The sequence below is a fragment of the Hetaerina americana genome, unplaced genomic scaffold (genome assembly GCF_022747635.1).
Source record: "Hetaerina americana unplaced genomic scaffold, ioHetAmer1.1.p SCAF_8, whole genome shotgun sequence".
In the NCBI taxonomy this organism is placed as follows: Eukaryota; Metazoa; Arthropoda; class Insecta; order Odonata; family Calopterygidae; genus Hetaerina; species Hetaerina americana.
Genome location: NW_027287427.1, coordinates 7671566 through 7691339, shown reverse-complemented (window position 1 = coordinate 7691339; position 19774 = coordinate 7671566). Strand labels below are relative to the sequence as shown.

The 19774-nt window shown below is 40.9% G+C and overlaps 1 protein-coding gene across 1 annotated transcript in view; it reads left to right on the top strand.

Annotated features, from left to right (window-relative positions):
• The first annotated feature begins 1014 nt into the window (after positions 1 to 1014).
• The window catches only part of zye, a 36089-nt gene continuing 17329 nt past the window's right edge, over positions 1015 to 19774 (top strand). Inside the window, exon 1 of the mRNA XM_071596784.1 lies at positions 1015 to 1113. Coding sequence (XP_071452885.1) covers positions 1015 to 1113 — 99 coding nt within the window. The remainder of the gene's footprint in view (positions 1114 to 19774) is intronic.

The window sequence follows — 19774 nt, the reverse complement described above, 5'->3', positions numbered from 1 at the left end:
ACCCATCTCATCCCTCATTGTCTTATCTTTCTCATTTCCCTTCAACACGACTTTCTTCCCCTTGTACTCGTCACCTAATCAGTTAGTAAGATTATTTTTACACAATTTCTTACAAGTAAATCAATTCTTAGCTTCATCTATTTACCAAATTTCATCTCATTTTTCTGTTGAAATATAAGCGCCGGATATGATCACCAAAATGTGAAGGCATATATACCATTTTACAGCTAATGTACTGACTTCATATCAATATACTCCCAGTTTTTCCTTTGATAACTACAATACTTCTTCAATATTGCATTTACTTCTCCAATTCATGTAAATTACAAGTACACACATGTACTTCTCCAATTTTATTATTTTTCGTCTCTTCCTCTCATATGCATAATTAAAACTAATTTTTTAGCACTGCATTTTCCGCCATACTTTGATAACTCCGTCGGGAACGCGAAATTCCAGTGACTAGAGCGATAGACTGCTGACAGATGGGCTCGGGTTCGATAAAAGGAGGCATCTCTGAACACCCTCAGCTTCACCCAACCAGTGTGACCTTTTGGATATCAGGTCTTCCAGAGAAACATAGGCAACACAGGGAAAGGAACTTACCCACTTACCCTGATGTGTGATTGTCACACGCAGTATAGAGCTTAGTATTGGATGACCTCCATCCTCAACAATACAATTGACCCTCGGGTTGATAAATGATAAATGTGGTTATTAATTGAAAGCCCCAATGAAACCTTAATTGCAAGCCTCAGAAATATTTACAATTTTACGAAACCTCCTTATTTATTTCAAGAAATAATAAATTTCCTATTGTAATCCACCAAATGTTTGATTAATAAGTGTTGTGTAGGAAATTAATGAACTAATGCCGGGTGCTACTCAAAGGAATTGCGCTGATGTGCGAAAGAAAAATACCCGCAATGAAGTATACCTTTAAATGTCTTATATTTTTCATTTTTTCTTCAAAGTTCTTTCCTCCCTCTCCTTAAGGCAATGATTTATATCACAATGCCAATTCATTTGACAGTAATAACTGGAGTCATGGAGCTAGAGGTTGTAATGATAGGCGACGGTTCTTCTCATGCCTGCCTCTATGATATATTCAAGGTAGGGGCTAGCTCATTCCTTGTGAGCCCTTAATGTTCATAAATATTCCGGTAATCTGAGAACTTTCTGTCACAAACAAGATTCAGTTTTTCTCATTCTTAGCATAATTACGCATACAATGGCGCAGGATCCTCCCACGCTACATAATTTTAAGTTTGTCGCAAGCCCCCTTCATATCTTTCCTTGTTGCATAACGACTGCAACATTAACCTTATGTTTCATTTTGGACGTAATCATTACTCGTAATAAATCCTTTGTTTAGGCAGACAACCTGTTACATCTTCCAACTGCTACAACAGCTCCCACCGACTTTTCCAGCTTTCTCAATGAGTTTAAATCACACCATAGAAATATTTTTCCCATCAAAATTTTCACTTCTCACAAAGCATTTGAAATCTTCCAATACGCCTGTGAGACTATTGAATCAGCCCGATAGACATGAAAAATAAAACATACTAGACAATGGAATGCAATCCATCATATTTCTTCATTCATACAGCTTCCGACAATTATAAATTATCTCTTCTGGCCAAATCACCCGACATGAAGATAATAGCAGTTTAATTAAACTTTTCCGAATTTACATATATTCTTAATAATTGCCAGGTTACATATATACAATTAATTTATTATCTTTTTTATTAATTGTCGAACTGTAATTTAATTTGAGTTTATCATTTGTGTTTTCGTCGTAGTCATAAAAGTTTTAGGGCCGAAAATATTGTGTATAGGATGGCGCTGTGTTCTTTCCGGTGATAACTTTCCTTTACATTAATAAATGGAGGTGTCCATGTAACAGTGAGAGAAAGTTATGTAGCATACTCACAAGAAATTTACCGGAATTTGACGGTTTAACGCCAGTTGGTGGATGCTCAGTGTTTTCAGCAATCAGAACTTTCCTTTGCATGATGCCCAATTGGTACCGAAATTCAAATGTTAACCTAATTACTTATACTTCACCATCCCAACTGTAGGGAGCAATCGAATTCAGACCAGTGAGCACGTACTTAACTTCACTAGGTAGTTAACGATAGTTAGTGAAGTTAGTACCCGTGAAGTGATAACTTCTCTTCGGTTCAAAAAAGTCTATCTATGAGCTCATTACGTGCATATGAGCAACAATGACAATACAGAATATAGTACAGAAAATCTGCAGAAATATTCTGCTTCAGTTTAATTAGCTTTTAGGCTTCGGGGGAGAGAACTCCCTTTCGTAGAATATAACCGTATCGATGGGCCCTTCGCACACAAGTTGAACCGTGGGCCGATTCTGAGAGCGGATCGGCCCAGTATTCACCGTTGGCGCGGGTAAATCCAAGGGTATCTCAATTGAAATACGCGGGGAAAATATGTCTGCCACAATGGATCGAGTGCGTAAAATCGTCGCGGAGACTTGAACGCCCGACCCTCTGCCACCCAACTCGTCCCGATCTCCGCGACACTCGCAGAGAGGGGGACAAGCATCATCCCGGGGAACATCTTCACCGTGAGTCCCTCCCTGCTCCCCACCCCGAGTTCTTCCTCCTTCACGTCTCCCTGCCCGTCTTACCTCCGTCACCACACACTTCCCCACCCCCTTTCCCCACCCCGCCGTCCCTCCAACGACTCGGCTTTCCTCGTCTCCGGAGATCCTCCGCGAGGAGATGAAGCCCTCGAAGGAGCCGTGCCCTCCCCTCCCCGCCACCCAAGCCCGTCCCGAGGAGCCTCACGCACACGGTCTAACCCCCCGCCGGCCTCTCCGCGATTCCTCCCCCGCGCGGGGTTTGGTCCTTCTTTCCCCGCACCCCTGCCATTCCCCTGCTACCTCCCCCCCGATCCCCTTCCTTCCCCTGCATATATATCCGCCCCTAGTCCGGCTCGCGAGCAATTCGCCCGCGTCTGCTGCGAGGCGACGACCAACAAAGCGTCGCCCCCCCACCCTGATGGTACGCTGAGCGCCGAGACATCCCCCTTTCTTCTTTCGAAAAAAAGAGGGCCCTTAGAAGGTGAGTCCGTGCGTAAGACGACAGCCATCCCACGTCCGGTGGCGGTTTCGGAAGGAACCGCAATCATTTGGATACGTACCCATCTCGTGTGTGATCGGAGTTGACCCGTTTCCTCGCGCGCCCGTGTTTGTGTGAGTGTGTGTCTTCTTGCCTCCGCGAGTGACTTCAACGATGGTGCCACCCTTGGGATTATTCGAGTGGTCCGACTTTGGATGTGCACGGCGACGGATGAGCGCGCGGGTGTGACAGAGACGGAAAGGAGGTCGGAGGAGGGCGAGTGAAGTCGAAGGCTCCGACTTACTCCCGCGACATTTGAACCCGTCAGTTTTTCAGCTTTGATCAGCGTGTAGGCGGCACTCAGATCAAACTGTGAAAAGACTTTTGTTGAAAAAGAAAAGAGACTGTCGAGGTTAATACTTTTTTGGAATTCAAAACGAGTAAGTTAAGGATCAGGAGAAATGAACGAGTAAACACCTCGCCATCGGTCTGGATTTTTCACATGACTCGCCGAACTACATACATATGTACTAGATTGGCTTATTTAAAAAAGAAAGTCTACAACCAAAATTAGTCATTCATTATTTAGAAGCAACACGTTAAGTATGTGAATCCCATAATAATCAGCATAATTTTGATTTTCATGACTAAGAACGCCCAAGATCCCCAATATTATTACTTATACATCATTAAAGTGATATTTCATGTACGTGTACAATATTTGTAGGTACCAACGCCAACATACTTTGATTTCTATGTTTATTGATCATAATATTATACGTAAATTTCATAAATTCTTTCAAACACTTCAGGAATGCGGAAACTCTATTGTTAGTAGGGATTAAATTTGGTGTACGTACATTTCAATAGAAATTCATTAAGTGTGATCCCCTTGAATTACTAAACTAATGTCAAATTATATAATTGGGATCATTGTGATTGTCTTAAATATTGTTAGCAACGAAATAAAAGTAAATCTTTTATTCAGGTTTAGATTACTCAATAGGTATCGATTTACTAATTTCACATAATAGAAACACGATGGCATGAAAGTGGGAGCGCTGGAGAAAGTTTGGAAGTCATAGACATCACATTAATCTCCCGCCGAAAACATGACTGTAGGATGATACGACCGGTTTCTATTCTCCCACAATTAATTCAGTTTAGAGTGTTGAGCAACCCATTAAAATATTCAACAAAACATAAATATGCATCCGAGGAATAATAATCCTCGGACCATACTAGATTGAAGAGAACTTATTCAGAACGCGAGAGAATACGATTACAAACAGATATGAGATGTTGTACCCCGACATCAAGGATCACCGTAGCCCATCGACCATCCTCCACGTCCAACTACTTCACGGGTAGGACGGAAAACGACAAGTTGAGGCCGGGAAGCGTACGACGGGGACCCGTCCCGCTCCTTACAAAAGAGGGGGAGGGAGCTTCACTCACCCCGTCCGACCCGGGCATAACGCGGACGAGGAGAGGAGAGAAAGGGAGAGCCGTGGGAGCGAGAGGACGACGCAACTAGGAGGTCGGCCCGCGGGAAAAAGAGAAAAAGACGCCCCCCCCCCAGATGTGTACGAGTGTGTCAATGCGCCCCATTGGCACGGCGGCCGTCGGTGGACCACGTCCTTGGGTTGCCGCTGGATGCGGGAGATGGCTCGGGCGGCGGTGGAAGGGAGCGCCGGTGGGGGGAGACATCGCTATTCGGACTATGCGCCGCGGGTGGGAGGGGGAGCGCCTTCGGGGAAGGGGGACCGGGGGAGGGGTGGGCGATTGCACAAGTCGCGCCGCCGCGAGAGATCCGAGAAGGGAGTTTGGGGCAAGTGGAGAGTCAAAGGGGTTGGGAGGAGGCAGGGAGTCGCCTACTCTCATCTGACCCACCACCCCGCCCCCATCCAACACCCCGAAATGACCGCTCGTGCCGCCGACTCCAAAACCTTTTCTTCCCGAGGCATTCAACTGCGGAGGGGGGATTGTGATCCTCCCACGGGGAGAGTTGGGTGCGAAACGGAGATGATGATGATTATGACGACGGACATTATCGTCGCGGGGAACCCACCACGTCCGAAGGCACGCGTGAGAAGTCGCGGCCGACAGAATCGAGGGAGATGTCGCAAATGTGCCGGACGATCGCCTGCCTCGGAGGGGGGGGCGATTTCGGGAGAGGGAAGCAAGACTGATCGACGCCAAATATTGAATGGGCCTTGCGTAACGTCGATCGTCCAAAGTTCCATCGCCTTCGTGTGCGTAAAACGACGCGAATGTTTCATCCCGTACCGTTTATTCTTGCGCAATCAAGACTTTTGACGTCTAATTGCGTAAAGATTTAATTTAAACAGTGTGTACAGCGTCTCTTGAACCTCAATGCCACTCACCTACCTCTGGTCAACACCGCGGATTCCATCAGCAAATGCCGTAAATTTTGTGATGGAAGGGAAGTCATGCAATCAATCCGATACCTGGAGGACGATATTTAAGAGGTTCATTCTCTCGAACGTTTAAGAAGGTATTCAGCACCTATGCCGCGCCTTATTTCAATGGTTCTCTTAGCATAGAGGGAAAGGAAGACTCTTAAGAAAACCAACCAAGGAATATCGACGACAAACAAAGAGCGATTCCAGGAAATAAACTGAAAGAGTGTTTTGGAACATACGAGGAAAATAGAAGAAAGGAATAATTCAAGCAAATAGCTCAAAAACAAGAATGACGTTCTCTTTGGAAAAAATGGAACTTCTTCATGGAGAAAAAATGTAAACAGGGATTGGAGAGGTGATCAGTCATTAGCCGGCAATTGAGGAAATAATAATATAGTATAACGTTCTCTTTATATACATTTATGTATAGAGAATGGAAGAACTGAAACGTCCAACTAAAATAAAACATAATTCTACCCCAAGAATAACTAAGCCCAGCGTGAATTTAGATACTAAGTAACTATCATTAGAAAAACTAATGCTTGGCGCCTTGGCATTTATGTTAATACACAGCTCAGCACGAGTCTTTCAAATATTAAAGTGTGTGATTAAGGCATCCATACCAAATAAATATTTGAATCATAGATGCAAAAAGTATTTTACTGTTTTGAGTTCAGTGTAACGCAATCAAACTAAACAAGCTTTAATCTTAGTAAGATGGTGGCTCGTTGTTTATCATTTCGATTCAGGAAATTTTTACCTTAGTATACCTTTATAGTAATTTAAATAATTATTCCTGACTGATTACTATAAAAATAAAAAAATCTTGAAAAATGTTCCCATACTGCAACATTGAAAATAATTTCTCTCTCCGAGGCGCCCTAAGGATTACATTTATGTTACCCAGAGCCTCATTTGCAAGTTGACGGTCAGCGGACCGTGACATGAAATCCGCACACGCCAGGTCTGGCATCAATCTGACGCTTTTTCTCTTTTCCAGGATCAACAGCCATGTGGTTGGTGGTCGCAGTCGTGTTGCTAAAGGTGAGTACGATAATGCACGCGTAGTGCGAAGCGGTTGAGAAAGAGCCGTCCCGCCTCAAATGCTTATTGTGACCCAAAGGGAAAGTGAAGAGAGCCGAGTTCCCAGTTTGTTTCTCAGAATACGCTGGGAGCGGAGTGAGTGGGAAGAGGGGAGGGGAAGGGCGACGGATATGGTGGGGGGGGGGCGGAGATCGGGGGGTGGGGGAGGCAGAAGGAAGAGGACAAGGGGCATGTGCAGTGCGAGATGAGCGATTAGAAGATTCAAATTGATCCGAGTACATCCGATTTTTTTTACGTTCAAGCTTGACTTTCAAATGAAATGTTGCCTCTTGTTACTGCACCTAAAGATTAATTCCGCAAGTCAATTTGTGGCGTACAACGCGATATGTTGATTTATAAACACGGTGTGACGATTGTACCTACCAAAAGAAGACCCTGAAAACCCGAGGTGCTGACGGGTAACATAAGTGAGTGATTCACAAGCATTACCTGAAATTATTTTAAAAAGTTGATTGCTCGTAAAACTATAAACTTGAAATTGATCATAAGTTTTAACCCCGAATTATGTACCTATAGTTGAACTCAAAGCAATAAAGTTACATTACCTCGTCATAAATCAAGTCAATCTATGAACTTGCCGGTAGTCAGTTCTGGACTTCCTGGTATTGCCCCGAGTTTAACCCTCCATCAGCGTTATGCCTCCCTCTTCCTGCTCTCAGCCTTCGCGCCAATTATCCGGAAAGCAGGAAGGAGGGGAACATGTAGCCCAAATCCCTCCCATTAGCACCCAGAAGGGATAAAATATGAATCACTTTGGCATATTAATAATCGGCTACATTGAGAAATATCGCCGCTGTAGCACAAAATTATATTTCTATTTTATTTAACGATAGTATTCGACACCGGAAGTTTCATTATGGACGGCCATCTTTAATGAAAGTCAATGGATTAAAATGATGAAATTACAAACTTCTAGGTTTGTCCATTAATAGTATTTCCAAGTTAGTATCACATTATACATCAATAATAGCCTAAACAAAAGAATATGCGCTCATAGCTATTAAAAATCTAAACACTACTTCATTTTTACGTATTGTTGTCATGAAAAACTGACGTAAAGTCTCAAGTAATAACATAAGTTAATCACAATAAATCCGCAGGAAATGACTTGAGCAAGAGCCTTCCAAATATGGTATATCCAACGAAAATTCCTGAGAATTTTACTGCAACATGTCTCCGCTCTGGAAATTAGAGTACACGGAGACTCCATGGTGAGAAAGGAACCAAAGAACATTTTTCGTCATTTTTCGTCTTAATTTGGTCGTCATTTTTAGACGAGTTCACATCTCGGTCAGTTCTAAATATACTCTAACCATGCTCCATAAATTCACAATAGATTAGTTGGGAGATCACGTGGGTAAAATGCGTACTGTCCGATGGACAGGGGTTAACAGAGGAATGTAAAATGAATACAAAAAAGGGAAAATTAGTTTAGGGCAAATCTCATCAACCAGTTTCATTAAGTGGCGAACGACTCGCAATATTGAGTAATTAGAAAAAAATGGAGGTATAGAGTGTCACGCTTCTTCCAGCTGAACCAAATAATCAGCTTGTTAGGAAACATCACGGCAACGAGAGCTACTCGTTTATTACCGCTCCGCCAAATGAAAGTTGTTACTCGCGATAAGGATGAAGGGGACGTGAGAAAGGTGTGTCTTACTGCTTATATGCCATCAGTTCGTTTGGAAGAACAATACTCAAGTTAAATGGCACCCATTACATAATACCTCGTCCTATTGACCCGCCATAAGTTCAATTCGAATAGCATGATGCTCAATTCGATAGACAGACAAATTCAAAATTATGACATTTATATAATTCCCATAATGTGGGAAAATTATCCGGTATTATTTGGTAAGTTTCTTGTCGGCTATTTTCGATAAATGAAAATGGGAAAGTAATTGAAGGGATAAACGCTTAAATTTAAAGATAAATCACGAAATGAAGTCGAGATTTCTACATTATCTCTTGTTATCTTCTTAACTGTTTTCCTAATTGTATATCCATTTAGAAAAAATCACGCTCCGTATAATTAGTATATGTGCCATTTGTCATGAAAAAGCAAAATATTATTTCACGTGCCATTCCTCAGGTGTTAAAATTCTTCACGAATCGTGTTAAAAGACCGCTAAAAAAAGAGTTAAAAAGGGAAAAAGAAATTACAGTTAAATTGTGTTTACACAAACTGAAAGAGACTTCATATAGTCTTTCTTATTGAATCCTTATCTTTCCCACCAAGTGAACTCTTTTCCTACCAAGGGGCCACACAAAAACATCTAGACATACCCTTTATTCACGCAAGAACACACCCAACAGAACTAAGAAGTTTAGACGTTTATTGTGTTTAGAACATGGAACTCCAAACACTGAGACAGAGAAAGGATTCGACCGTACGTGGTTCATAAACCAATTCTTATTTAAGGATACAATCGGCGCGATTTAATTTCTCATGGTTTTACAAATAAATTCGCGATAAAAATAATGCCGAGAAAAAATATCCACTTTAGACTAATAATTAAAAGTCAAAAATATGTTTTATAGCAATGTGGATCGTAGCTTAATGCCCTATTGTTAATTCTAAAGCTTTTATATTGATAAAAGGTACCTATTTAACATTAAAAAATATATTCAAAACCACGACAGCAATGAAATGGAGCATTCAATGAATGCATATTAAATGAAAGTATTTTTTTTCGCTAAGACTTTCAACTTATTAATTGATGCATGATTATATTTCTTTTTTAAAATGAAATAACACGCTCGTCCATAAATTTCTTCTGTCCATTGAAATTACTTTGACATTTCTGGCACTGGTCCCTTGCAACTAACTCCCCGAAGCCACGCGTTGATCATAGCAGCATGCACCGGTCGGTGTAAGGAGGTCACAACGGTCTTCAAGAGAATCACGACTTCAGCCGGTTGGGTTAGCTCGGCCGATTAGAGCCTGCGCTCTTTGTTTGCAAATTGTTATAACAATCAAGAGCTTCTGCTCTGGAACATTTAAAATAAGAGTTTTTTAAATTTTTTGAAAATGGTCTAAAGATTTTACATGGTTCAATTCATGATTCGTCAGATAGGCAATAGTACGTGTAATTTATTAAAATACTCTGAATGAAAACCTAAAATAGCAATTAAGAATAGGTTATGTGCGCACATGTATTTGTACGAGTACTCAGTATGCCATATTCAGATGTACCCAGTCATTAGGCAATGCAGTAATAAGTATGAATTGTATCGACAAAAAAGGTGTCAAAATAATTTATCGAAACTGCTAATATAAATCAACGAAAATCAGTAATGACCAACAAATCCATATGTTATAAAGCGCAAAATAAAATGACACAACATCAATAAAAAATAAAAATTTGTGAATTTTGAAAAGAATAAAACCCCGTGTTATAATATTAATCAAAAGCAAAAATGCTGAAAGATGTAATTTTACAAGGCAGCTAAAACTGTACAATTTTAATAATTCTACTGGCACGTGAAATAAATCTTACCGCATATTGCCTGAAGCAAAATTTATCTACGAGAGCGAATTTTCTTCCCTCAACCAAATTTATAATTAAGATCTCGGGAAACATAATCAGTGAAGACTTCAAATCTCATACCTCTGGAATCATAGAAATAATAAACCATAGAATGACATAAAAATTTAAACTTCGAGTCTTTCCTTTCCCTTTCCTTTCCAAACCCTGGACAAAATCATTGGGCTGCGTGATTTTTTCGATATAAGAATCCAAGAAGACATTCATTGTTTAATATTTTATTATACACCAATTATTCAGCGACCAAAATAAAATTCCTTAATACGTGTTACATTCAAATCTTCCCGGGAAAATAACAATCGAAAACCGGGACGATTTTCACAATAAATAGCATTGCAATCCGAGCATAAGAACCTCTGTGCTTTCCCAATATACGATCACGCATTGAATTCAATTTAATCGCATCACTCCAATATTTTTGAACCCTGACTATTTATACGGTGTATCGAAAGGAAATAGAAGTCTACAAAATCCGCACCAGGCATTGGAGTGCAAGCTTAAGAAAGAAATGAAAATAATTGCTCAATGAATCTTATATACTGCAGCCGGAAGTAATAAGTGAAACGCTACACGGAGTTGACAGCTGGAAATCATTTCCCTCGTTAGTGGGAAAATAAGATACCCACGACATGGAAAATATTGGGGAAATTTTAAGACAGAGAGAAAGAATCATGATTTTAAAAAAATAATTGAAATCAGGAAAGTCATGACGAGCCTGGAGGAGATAAGAAAGATACGCCGACATGTCTGAAAGCGGGAGATCGCCGCCAGTGTGATAGAGCAAATCTCCAAGCGTAGATGATGTAATCTAACTGCATGGCCAGAGGTGAAAGAAAGATAAGACCCCACGCGCTTGGGGCAAAGAGTGGGCCCAGAGCAGAGTGGGGAACCCGAGAGGGCGAGCGGGCACGCGTGGATGGAGACTCATCGTCATCCGCTGATTGATTTGGGGCCTCGTTTATTTCCGTGGTGTTTCATTCGGAGTCCGCAGCGCGTTAATCAAACAGCCTCTCGCCTCAAAAAGCAAGCTCCAAAGGAAACGATATAAAACGAAAGTTCACGATTTCCCAACGGCAAAATGAAATTCACTTGGCAGCCGAATGTCATGGAAGGAACGACGAAAAGTATTAGGACGCTCGTCTACGGAAGGAAAACGTTCTTTGAGCATGTGTAGAAATTTCACAGCAATAAATACTTCTTCATTGGGATGTAATGCCCAAGAATACCCATATCACCCATATATTTCGGCATCGTAAATTTCCACATGTTGAATTGTTTAAAAATAGCGCATACATGCCATGAATGTATGTACAAATATGTTTGCATGAATGGAAACACTAGCTGGTCCCTTTTTGGTGGGTGTCTGTGGTGGATGGGATTAACGGTGCAACGATTTCGCAACTTATAAACTAGTCAGTTAGTAACTGTATCATTTCATCATCCTCGATTCGATTGATTAATTTTGAATGATGCCTTCGTAACAGTATTGACATTTATTTTTCAGCAGATATCACTGCCAACTTAACGGAGTTGTATCTTGCTTGTCTCTCTCATTATTAGAATTAAAATTGAGAGTCGAAGTATTTTTATTTTTTTTGCTGTGATTTGAGATAAAACAATTCCAAATTCAAAGCGTTTTTTCATGTCCGATGATTTCACGTTTCATCAATATTTGGGAGGGCGAGGACATGCAAATTTTTAGAACTAATTTTAATGATATACACTTAACTTCACAACATTGCAGAACTGGTTCTTTCAATTAGTGAATTTTCTTTCTTTTGTTAAGTAGAGGAACAGTCCAAAACACTACATTTCCTCGTTTCTGGCACTTTCTGATTAAGTATGGCTTTAAAGATTCGAAAGCTAAATTAATGGTGGGTTTTTTTAGATACTACAGTAGTAGTTTTTAAGGGGAGGAGACCGACAGCTAAGGTCATTTGCGCCATAGGGGATGGACAGGAAAGGATGAAGGGTGGAGAGAAACCCGGCGTCGGCATTAGCCTGCTCTTTACGAAAGGCGCCAAGGGGTCCGCAGTTTAACGTCCCATCCGACGGACGGCGTACTCACTCAAAGTGCCCTCCACAAAGCACCTCAAGTAGGGATCGAGATACCTCTGAAAAATATTCAACACCGCCGGGATTTGAACCCGCGCCCTCAGGGTGGGAAGCCAGTACGTTAGCCCCCGCACCATCTCGATCCCTTTAGATACTACAATCAAGTTAAATGAATAAGCACTAAATATTCAATTGTTCCCGGCAATAAGCACTAATATTAAAATAACTATCGGAAAAAATTAGTCAAGGCTCACTTGCGAATCACTAATTCCAACACAACGCTAAAATAAATTCGAAATTGGTGAAAGAGTTTTTTTGGCGGGGAGAAAAAAATGATTCATATATTGCGGCATGCGCGTTTCACACGAAATGTGAGGAGCGCTCATATAAAATGATCCCTGTCAAGTCATTTTTCACCAAATGCAAAACTTAAAAATACGATAACTCAAAGAAATTAGCCCGCTCCTTGCGCCACTTAGGTGCCTCTAAGTCTCCCTGCAGTCGAAGATGACATACAGGTATTCACCATTGAAAACAAATATCAAAAATTCAGTCAAACAACTGCAAGAACTTAAATCAATTTCTGAATTCCTTGCTCACGAATTATTCGAAAAACTAATCTCGAGATAACCAGCTAGTCCTAGCCAACCGTTTTTACTATCACATTTTCAACTGAATTCAGAAAACTACCGCGGAGATATTTCGTAGAGTTACGTTCTACTGCTAATCACATGCATAGTAATTGAGCTCAGAATCTCTCGTCATTTCTCACAATTAATGAAACAAAATAAAGATATAATAAAGCAACTACTACTGTCATGCACGACCTTATAGGGATTCAAACCTACCCCAATTGACTTATTGAAGAAATACGTCACATACGATGAAAGCTATGCCAGCCAATACTATTGGGTTTTTCAATTTAATCAAATTAATTTTTAAAACATTGAACTTCAATTCCAGAATTGCATATGCCCAACTAATAGATAAATATGACGCACAATGGAAACACCCCCGAGGGACTGGTGCTTAAATTACGTCGTTCCACCGTACTGCAGTAAGGGAGGCGAGGGTGAGAATTCAAAGGAAAAAGGAATTTAGACCCAACCGATGCGAGGAATCCTCTTTCTTTGGAAAATTGGCGATTACGAGAGATAAAAATATATCCATTTAACTACTATTTAAACTTATAGATCTACATGATATGCTTATATCTTATCATTTTATACTTAAAGATATACTCGTGTATAAACTTATGACTAGTTGTCTTTAGATTGTATATTAAAGTGCCGATTTGCCACAATGGGTGGTGCCTTAGCACCCCAAGGCATAATCCCCAGTGGCGCCTTAACGTGTGGTAAGAAGGGCTATAATTTAATGCGAGATACTTCTTCTGTAATACAAGACCCATGGATACACCAATACAGCCATCAGAGAGTAGAAAATTAAGTAAAAAATTAGCCTACAGCCCGAGGGTCGGTGTAATCGGTGAGGACAGATCTCTTATTTCTTTTCCTTTTCAGGCTCTAATTTCACAGAAAAAAAGCAAATAGTTTTTCTATAATATTCAAATAAATTAAAATTTTAAATTCAAGTCATTGGACGCCCATAATAAACTTAAACAAGAGGAATAATATTAAATCTCATTTGTTACGGAATTTTCCTTATCTTGATTTATAATCGAACTTCACGGCTGTCGTAGACCGGACTCTGTGAAAATGCAAAGCCTAGAAAAGAAATGAAAATATATATGTTTTCAGTGCATAGTGTTCGCGACCGCTTTCTTTCTCTAGAGCATATAAGCATGTGGGTAAACAAGGTGAAACTATCTTCAAGCTTGAAAAATATGCGAAGAAAAAACAAATACCATGGAGCTATTCTGCTAAGAGCACTCGATACTACCAGCACTCTACATTTTTGCTGAAAGCTAAGGGAGAAAGCGGGCACTCGCAGACAGAGATCCTAAACCATGGGGGAATTCATAGAGAGAATGACACGTCTCTCGTTGATAGAATGTTAAAGCAGATTTATTTCCCAAGTCTTTTATTTACAAACATGCAACTTGAAGCTAAAAGTTTCAATGCGCATTCCTTGGCTGACTACACATGATGCTGTTAAATAAAGCTTTAGTTTCGCTTTAGTAAATTACAGCAGACCACGTAATATTGAATGCAATGTCTTTTCTTTGTTGATACGGACGGAATTGACTGAAAACACGTTTTTTTCCGGGGCTATATCATTTTTTATTAGAGAAAGTAATAAAATTAACGATGCTCTCGATGCGCTTTTTATACAAAAATATGCAACAGAAAACTGTCGGGCAGAATTCTGATTAAAGATAGCCTTACATGCTAAATTCATCAATTTGATAGGCTTTTAAGTGCATTAATATACATTTTGTATTCATTTAGTACACGTAGTAGAGTTCCATCCGGTTCCATCTTCCTCTTACACAGAAAATACTAAGTTCAAGTGACTCGATCTCCGTGAATCCATTTCTAACACTCAGCGGAAAATTTAATCATTCTTAGTTTTATATCACATCCCATATTAATCATATATGACTTCAAATAATGAACTGTTGGAGAAGTCATTCATTCTTCGTTTTTTCCCTAAGAATAAATGTTCAACTCATGCAAAATGTGATGGTGATACGAGTATATCCAACATTAAGATTCAGTCTGGGCCAAAGAAAATTCCTGAATCATGAAATCACGTCCTTTAGACGTCGAATGGAACAGAATATTTTACATTTGCCCTCGGATCAATGGAATGCGACTAAAAGGGGTGGCATGTACCTATTGACACCTACTCATTGCCATAAGGGTAGAAAAAAATCATTACGGTGAGACTTTAGTTGACCGATGACTATCATATTTCGTATGCACGGTGTCTCCCCACGTTTAGAGGGGAAGCGAAACGCACTGAAGACATTGCGCGCTTTAAACTATCCATTCCTCCGTGGGCGTGCATCTCTAGGTCAGCATTCCGGTGATACAGTGGGCGCAGACCACTCACGTCGAGTACCGTTCGAAGCGATGGCCAACCACGTGGGTCTCCCAGGATTATGTCCCATTCGAATGATAGACCCGTAAGTTCTTGACGGTCTTCGGCGAAACATTCGGAACGGCAAATGATGGAATGGCGACGGATGGGTGACACGATTGGAGTCGGGGTCGATGGTACTCGGGAGATGAAGCGCCTTTGCAGAATGCTCGCGTGTGGAGGGAGGACGGGGGGAGAGGAGGGGGTTGGCATGGCGGGAGAGGTGGGAGGGAGTTGCGTAACAGTGCGTGAAGAATGGAATGGGGACGGATGGCGGAGCGAGCGAGCGAGAGGGAAGGGCGTCGGAAGGGCAGGAACGTACAAGAGCACGGATGCGAGCTCAGTGCGGTGACGGGGGCGTCGACGGGGAGGAGCCGTGGTGATTGGCCGATCTTCTACTTATTTTACATTTACACGGTGCCCTGCATGACACTGCAAGGGTGTGTGGAAGGGGGTGCCTCCACACCAAGAATACGACGTAAAAGTTAAGCGTTGGTGAATTGTCAGTCATTACCTCAATAATTATGAAAATAAAAATACATGGTATGTAGAAAAATCTTCGGGAAAAGTCTCGGTAAAATAGATTTAATTAAAATATTATTTGTGCAATGCCTCATAATTCTTCAAAGTTCATTCCTTGAGCGTCGACACACTTTTGCAAGCGGTTTTTCCACGATTCGAATGCTCCCTGGTAGACGGAAGGTCCTTAAGGGTACACGTATCAGCTTCTTTAACGGCACTTAGGGTCCCATTGTGGGGCCCTTTGAGGGTATATTTCCATTTTGGGAATAGGAAATAGTCTGCTGTCGTCCGAAAAGTCGGGACTGTAAAGGGGTTGCATTTAACTCGATTTTTTTCTAGATTGTTTCATCTGCCGACTATGTGCAGGCTACTTAATCTAAATAGCTTTACTATGGGAAAGAATAGACTCTCCTTTAGCTTCCTGTAGCATTGAATAGACCTCGATCAACGATTTTTTCATTAGCAAAACAAACTTTCAACGCACTATATTGAGTGTATTTTATTGGATCGGATGGAGGAGAACACCCAACAGCCGATTGTTATCATTGCCATTGGCGAACTGAACATGCTTCAACTTTCAGCGGCTGTCTATGATGAATATTGAAGTCAAATCAACGAAACTTGTTCGTCATATACATAATACATTAAGCTAATAATATTATGAAAAGTGAAAACTTTTGTTCGATAAATATGGTGGATAAAGAGTGCATGATCATTCTTTCTTTAACATTACTTATTAGCATTTGGTAAAGTTTTAATCTAGGGCAGTTCGGATTGGCGTATCTGATATTCATTCTGTTGTTATCAAGAAATGTGCAAAGGAGAATGAATCCGGTGAATCGCTCGATTCGGCAGTCAATTTTCCTTTACTTATCGTTGTTTTTCTCGTCTATGCGTACCAACGTAATCAAGTGCTACAATTATCCTCTGTGTTCATCCATCCTATTTGTAAACCCATCCATAGATTAATCTAGCAGTAAGTTTGGCGTGTGATTTTCGTGCTTCCAATAATTCTCAACGAAGAATTTCCTAAGATGTAAGAGACTTTTTGCGTCCGTATTGATTCCTCACAAAACGGGAAGCTTCTCTGAGCACCTTATTTAATTACAAAATTAATTCTCAAATTTTCGACGCGTATTTAAGGTGAGGTCTGACCACGGTGAGCAAAATGACACCTCTCCTTAGCTTTATCATTCTAATATTTCACGACTTACCGTTTGAAGAAGCCAAGTTTCTCAAAAGCAGCACTGCGAATGTTTCTAACTTAAGCTTTGACTCATCCTCTTGATAGACTCCAAATAAATATTGTAATTATGGTTTGGTAATACAGGTGGTATACAATAATGGCGTCTTCCAAGTGTTTTATTTGCCAAACTATGTTTACATCTACTCCTCCTAGTCTATACGTGTAAGTGTGAGTGGATTTTTTTTCATATTTGATGTGATAGTCTAACACACGAGAAGTGGAATATCCCCTTTACATTAAAACATTCTCTAGGTAAGCTTTTCGCAAATGTCAAATTCTCCAATTTTGAAGCGTATGCATCAGATACTTACAATATACTTTCTATAAGTTATATTCAATACTATGGGGGAATCCAAGTATTTTTTATGATGATGGACTTTCACCTGAAAACTTCCACGCAAGCAAGTGCGGTCTGATTTCCACTGTCCTGTCTAAAATGAATGATAAAAACTGCTTTCTGGTCACGAATTCACTTTACACTATTTTGGTGCGTAATCGTAGCTCTAAGACCTAGAAAGTTATTATTAAAAGATGATACATTCACTTGTAGGTACCATTCAAGCTTGGTGAGATGTTTCCTCTCAGGAAGCGCGATGTCTGTCGGTTATTCCAAATTATTGTTGACTACTACGTCAGGCATTACGAAGGCCTCGGGGCGTCAAATCATTGGATACAATACAAACGTATCCTAAGTTGGGAGAGACTTGGGTGAATTATAAAGATAAATATCAAACCCAATCAATGATATTTTGACTTAACGAGTATAGGAATTTTATACTTCCTAATATTTCAACGACTTTGATATTTTACAATGATGTTTCAGTTCCATCTCACAATAATTGCCTTTTCAACTCCATCTTACTGGACGCAGAAGTTCGCAATAGATTATTTCACATTGAAACATTAAACTACGCACCCCTGAAGCCAGATCCTCTGAAATTTAGCAATTACAACTATGATTTTATTTTCGTTTCATTATTATATCCGCGTCCAAAGAAACCGTTTACACTTTTACTGTGAATCACACTGATAGTTACGAAGGCAACACAATTGGATGAAGCTCCGACCGCACTGGTCACTTCATCGGCACAAGAAAATAATGTTCCTTTCCCCCAGATCTAATCAGTGACTTCATTCATTTTCTTCCACATACAATAACCTTTCAGTTATTTATCGTCATTAAAAAAATTTGAAAAGTTTACCCTGACACGAATCATTCGAAGGGAAGACGCCATCTCGAAAGGCGTCGTTATTCTTCGGCAACGATAGGTGCCTATTATTCCCGTAAGATAAGTAGCACCTGGGCGACACCTAGGCATTCTCAATCCCATAATTCCTTGTTCTCCATTTACTTCTCACGATTGAAAAGTTCCTTTACGAGGTGAGCAGCCCGAAGTTTCGAAATGAAATAAAAGTCATGATTGATGTCGTTGAAGATAAAATATCGCCAACAAAGGAATATATAATTTCCTGCCATCTCTATCAATATTTTTTTTCTCTTGTGGCTATTAGCAGTAGAATTTACAAACCGCAATTGTCACTTTTACTGTATGGGATATATCTCCCGAGCCCACCCTTCCCTGTGTTATAAAATTCGTAGTATATTTCTGCTTTAAGCACTCCACTGGCTAATTTTAGATCACTTCATTTTGTCTAAATAAATAAACCTAGGACCAATACCACATCCATATCCATGGAATGATATGAAACCCTCTTGTGTCAGACGTAACTATTACATCTGATGGGCTGTAACGACAGAACCCAGAAGTACATATCATCACTCACGGCGATTTGATCTGACCGAAAATTTACTCTACCAAATGTCAGTAATTTTATGATAAAACTACTGACGTTGCCGAATACGACACCGAATTTCACGCGTTTTTGTGGAGTATTTCAAGGTAAAGCTGTTTTTACTTGGTTGAGGAAACGTTGGAACTTAAAAAAAATATCGGATAATCTTTCATTCGGTGAACAGAGAGTCTATATCTGAGAAGCACATCTACCTCTTCCGCGTCAAGGAGTCAACTTTTGAAGCGAACGAAGACGGAGGAGGATGGCGAGAGGAAAGTTTATTTTACCGAACGCCGGTAAGTTAATAGGGAACCGAGGGGGGGAGTGGGCGGCAGGGGAGTGGTGGTAGGGGAGATGGTGGCCCGGGATGGGTGTCGGAGGGAGAGTGGGGGGGGAAGGATGTGTACGGGAGGAAGGCCAACAGGTGTCACGACTCTGACCTTTCAACTTTTTTCTGCGACTCCTTTAGCTTTCTCCTGCCGGCGTGAAGACGGAGCAGACTGACAAAGCAAATGAAAGGGGGGAGGAAGGGAGGGAGGGAGAGAGAGAGAGGGGAGCTGGGGGAGGGCGGGGAAAAAAGGCAAAACCTTTTCCAAAAGTGCGATATGACCTCGCATATTTCCCGAGCGTTCCTAAGCGAAAGTGAAAGTAGCCGAATTTCTCCGCGCCGAAGGGCTTAAAATGTGCGGTAGCTCTTAAAGGGAGTGCGTCGGGAGAGCCCTACCCTTCTTCAGTATAAGAGGCGACCACTCGACGAAATGTCTTCTTCGAATTTCAAACCCACGCCGTAGGAAAATTCTATTATCTCCCCCTCGCGGGGAAAATGTCACGGATGCCGGAAGGTGCGAGGTCCGTCTTCCGATACTTCAAGTCTCCGTGAAATACGCACTTTCCGGCTATCGAGCGCGCGCCTTGATTGCTCGGGGCTAGGCATTTATG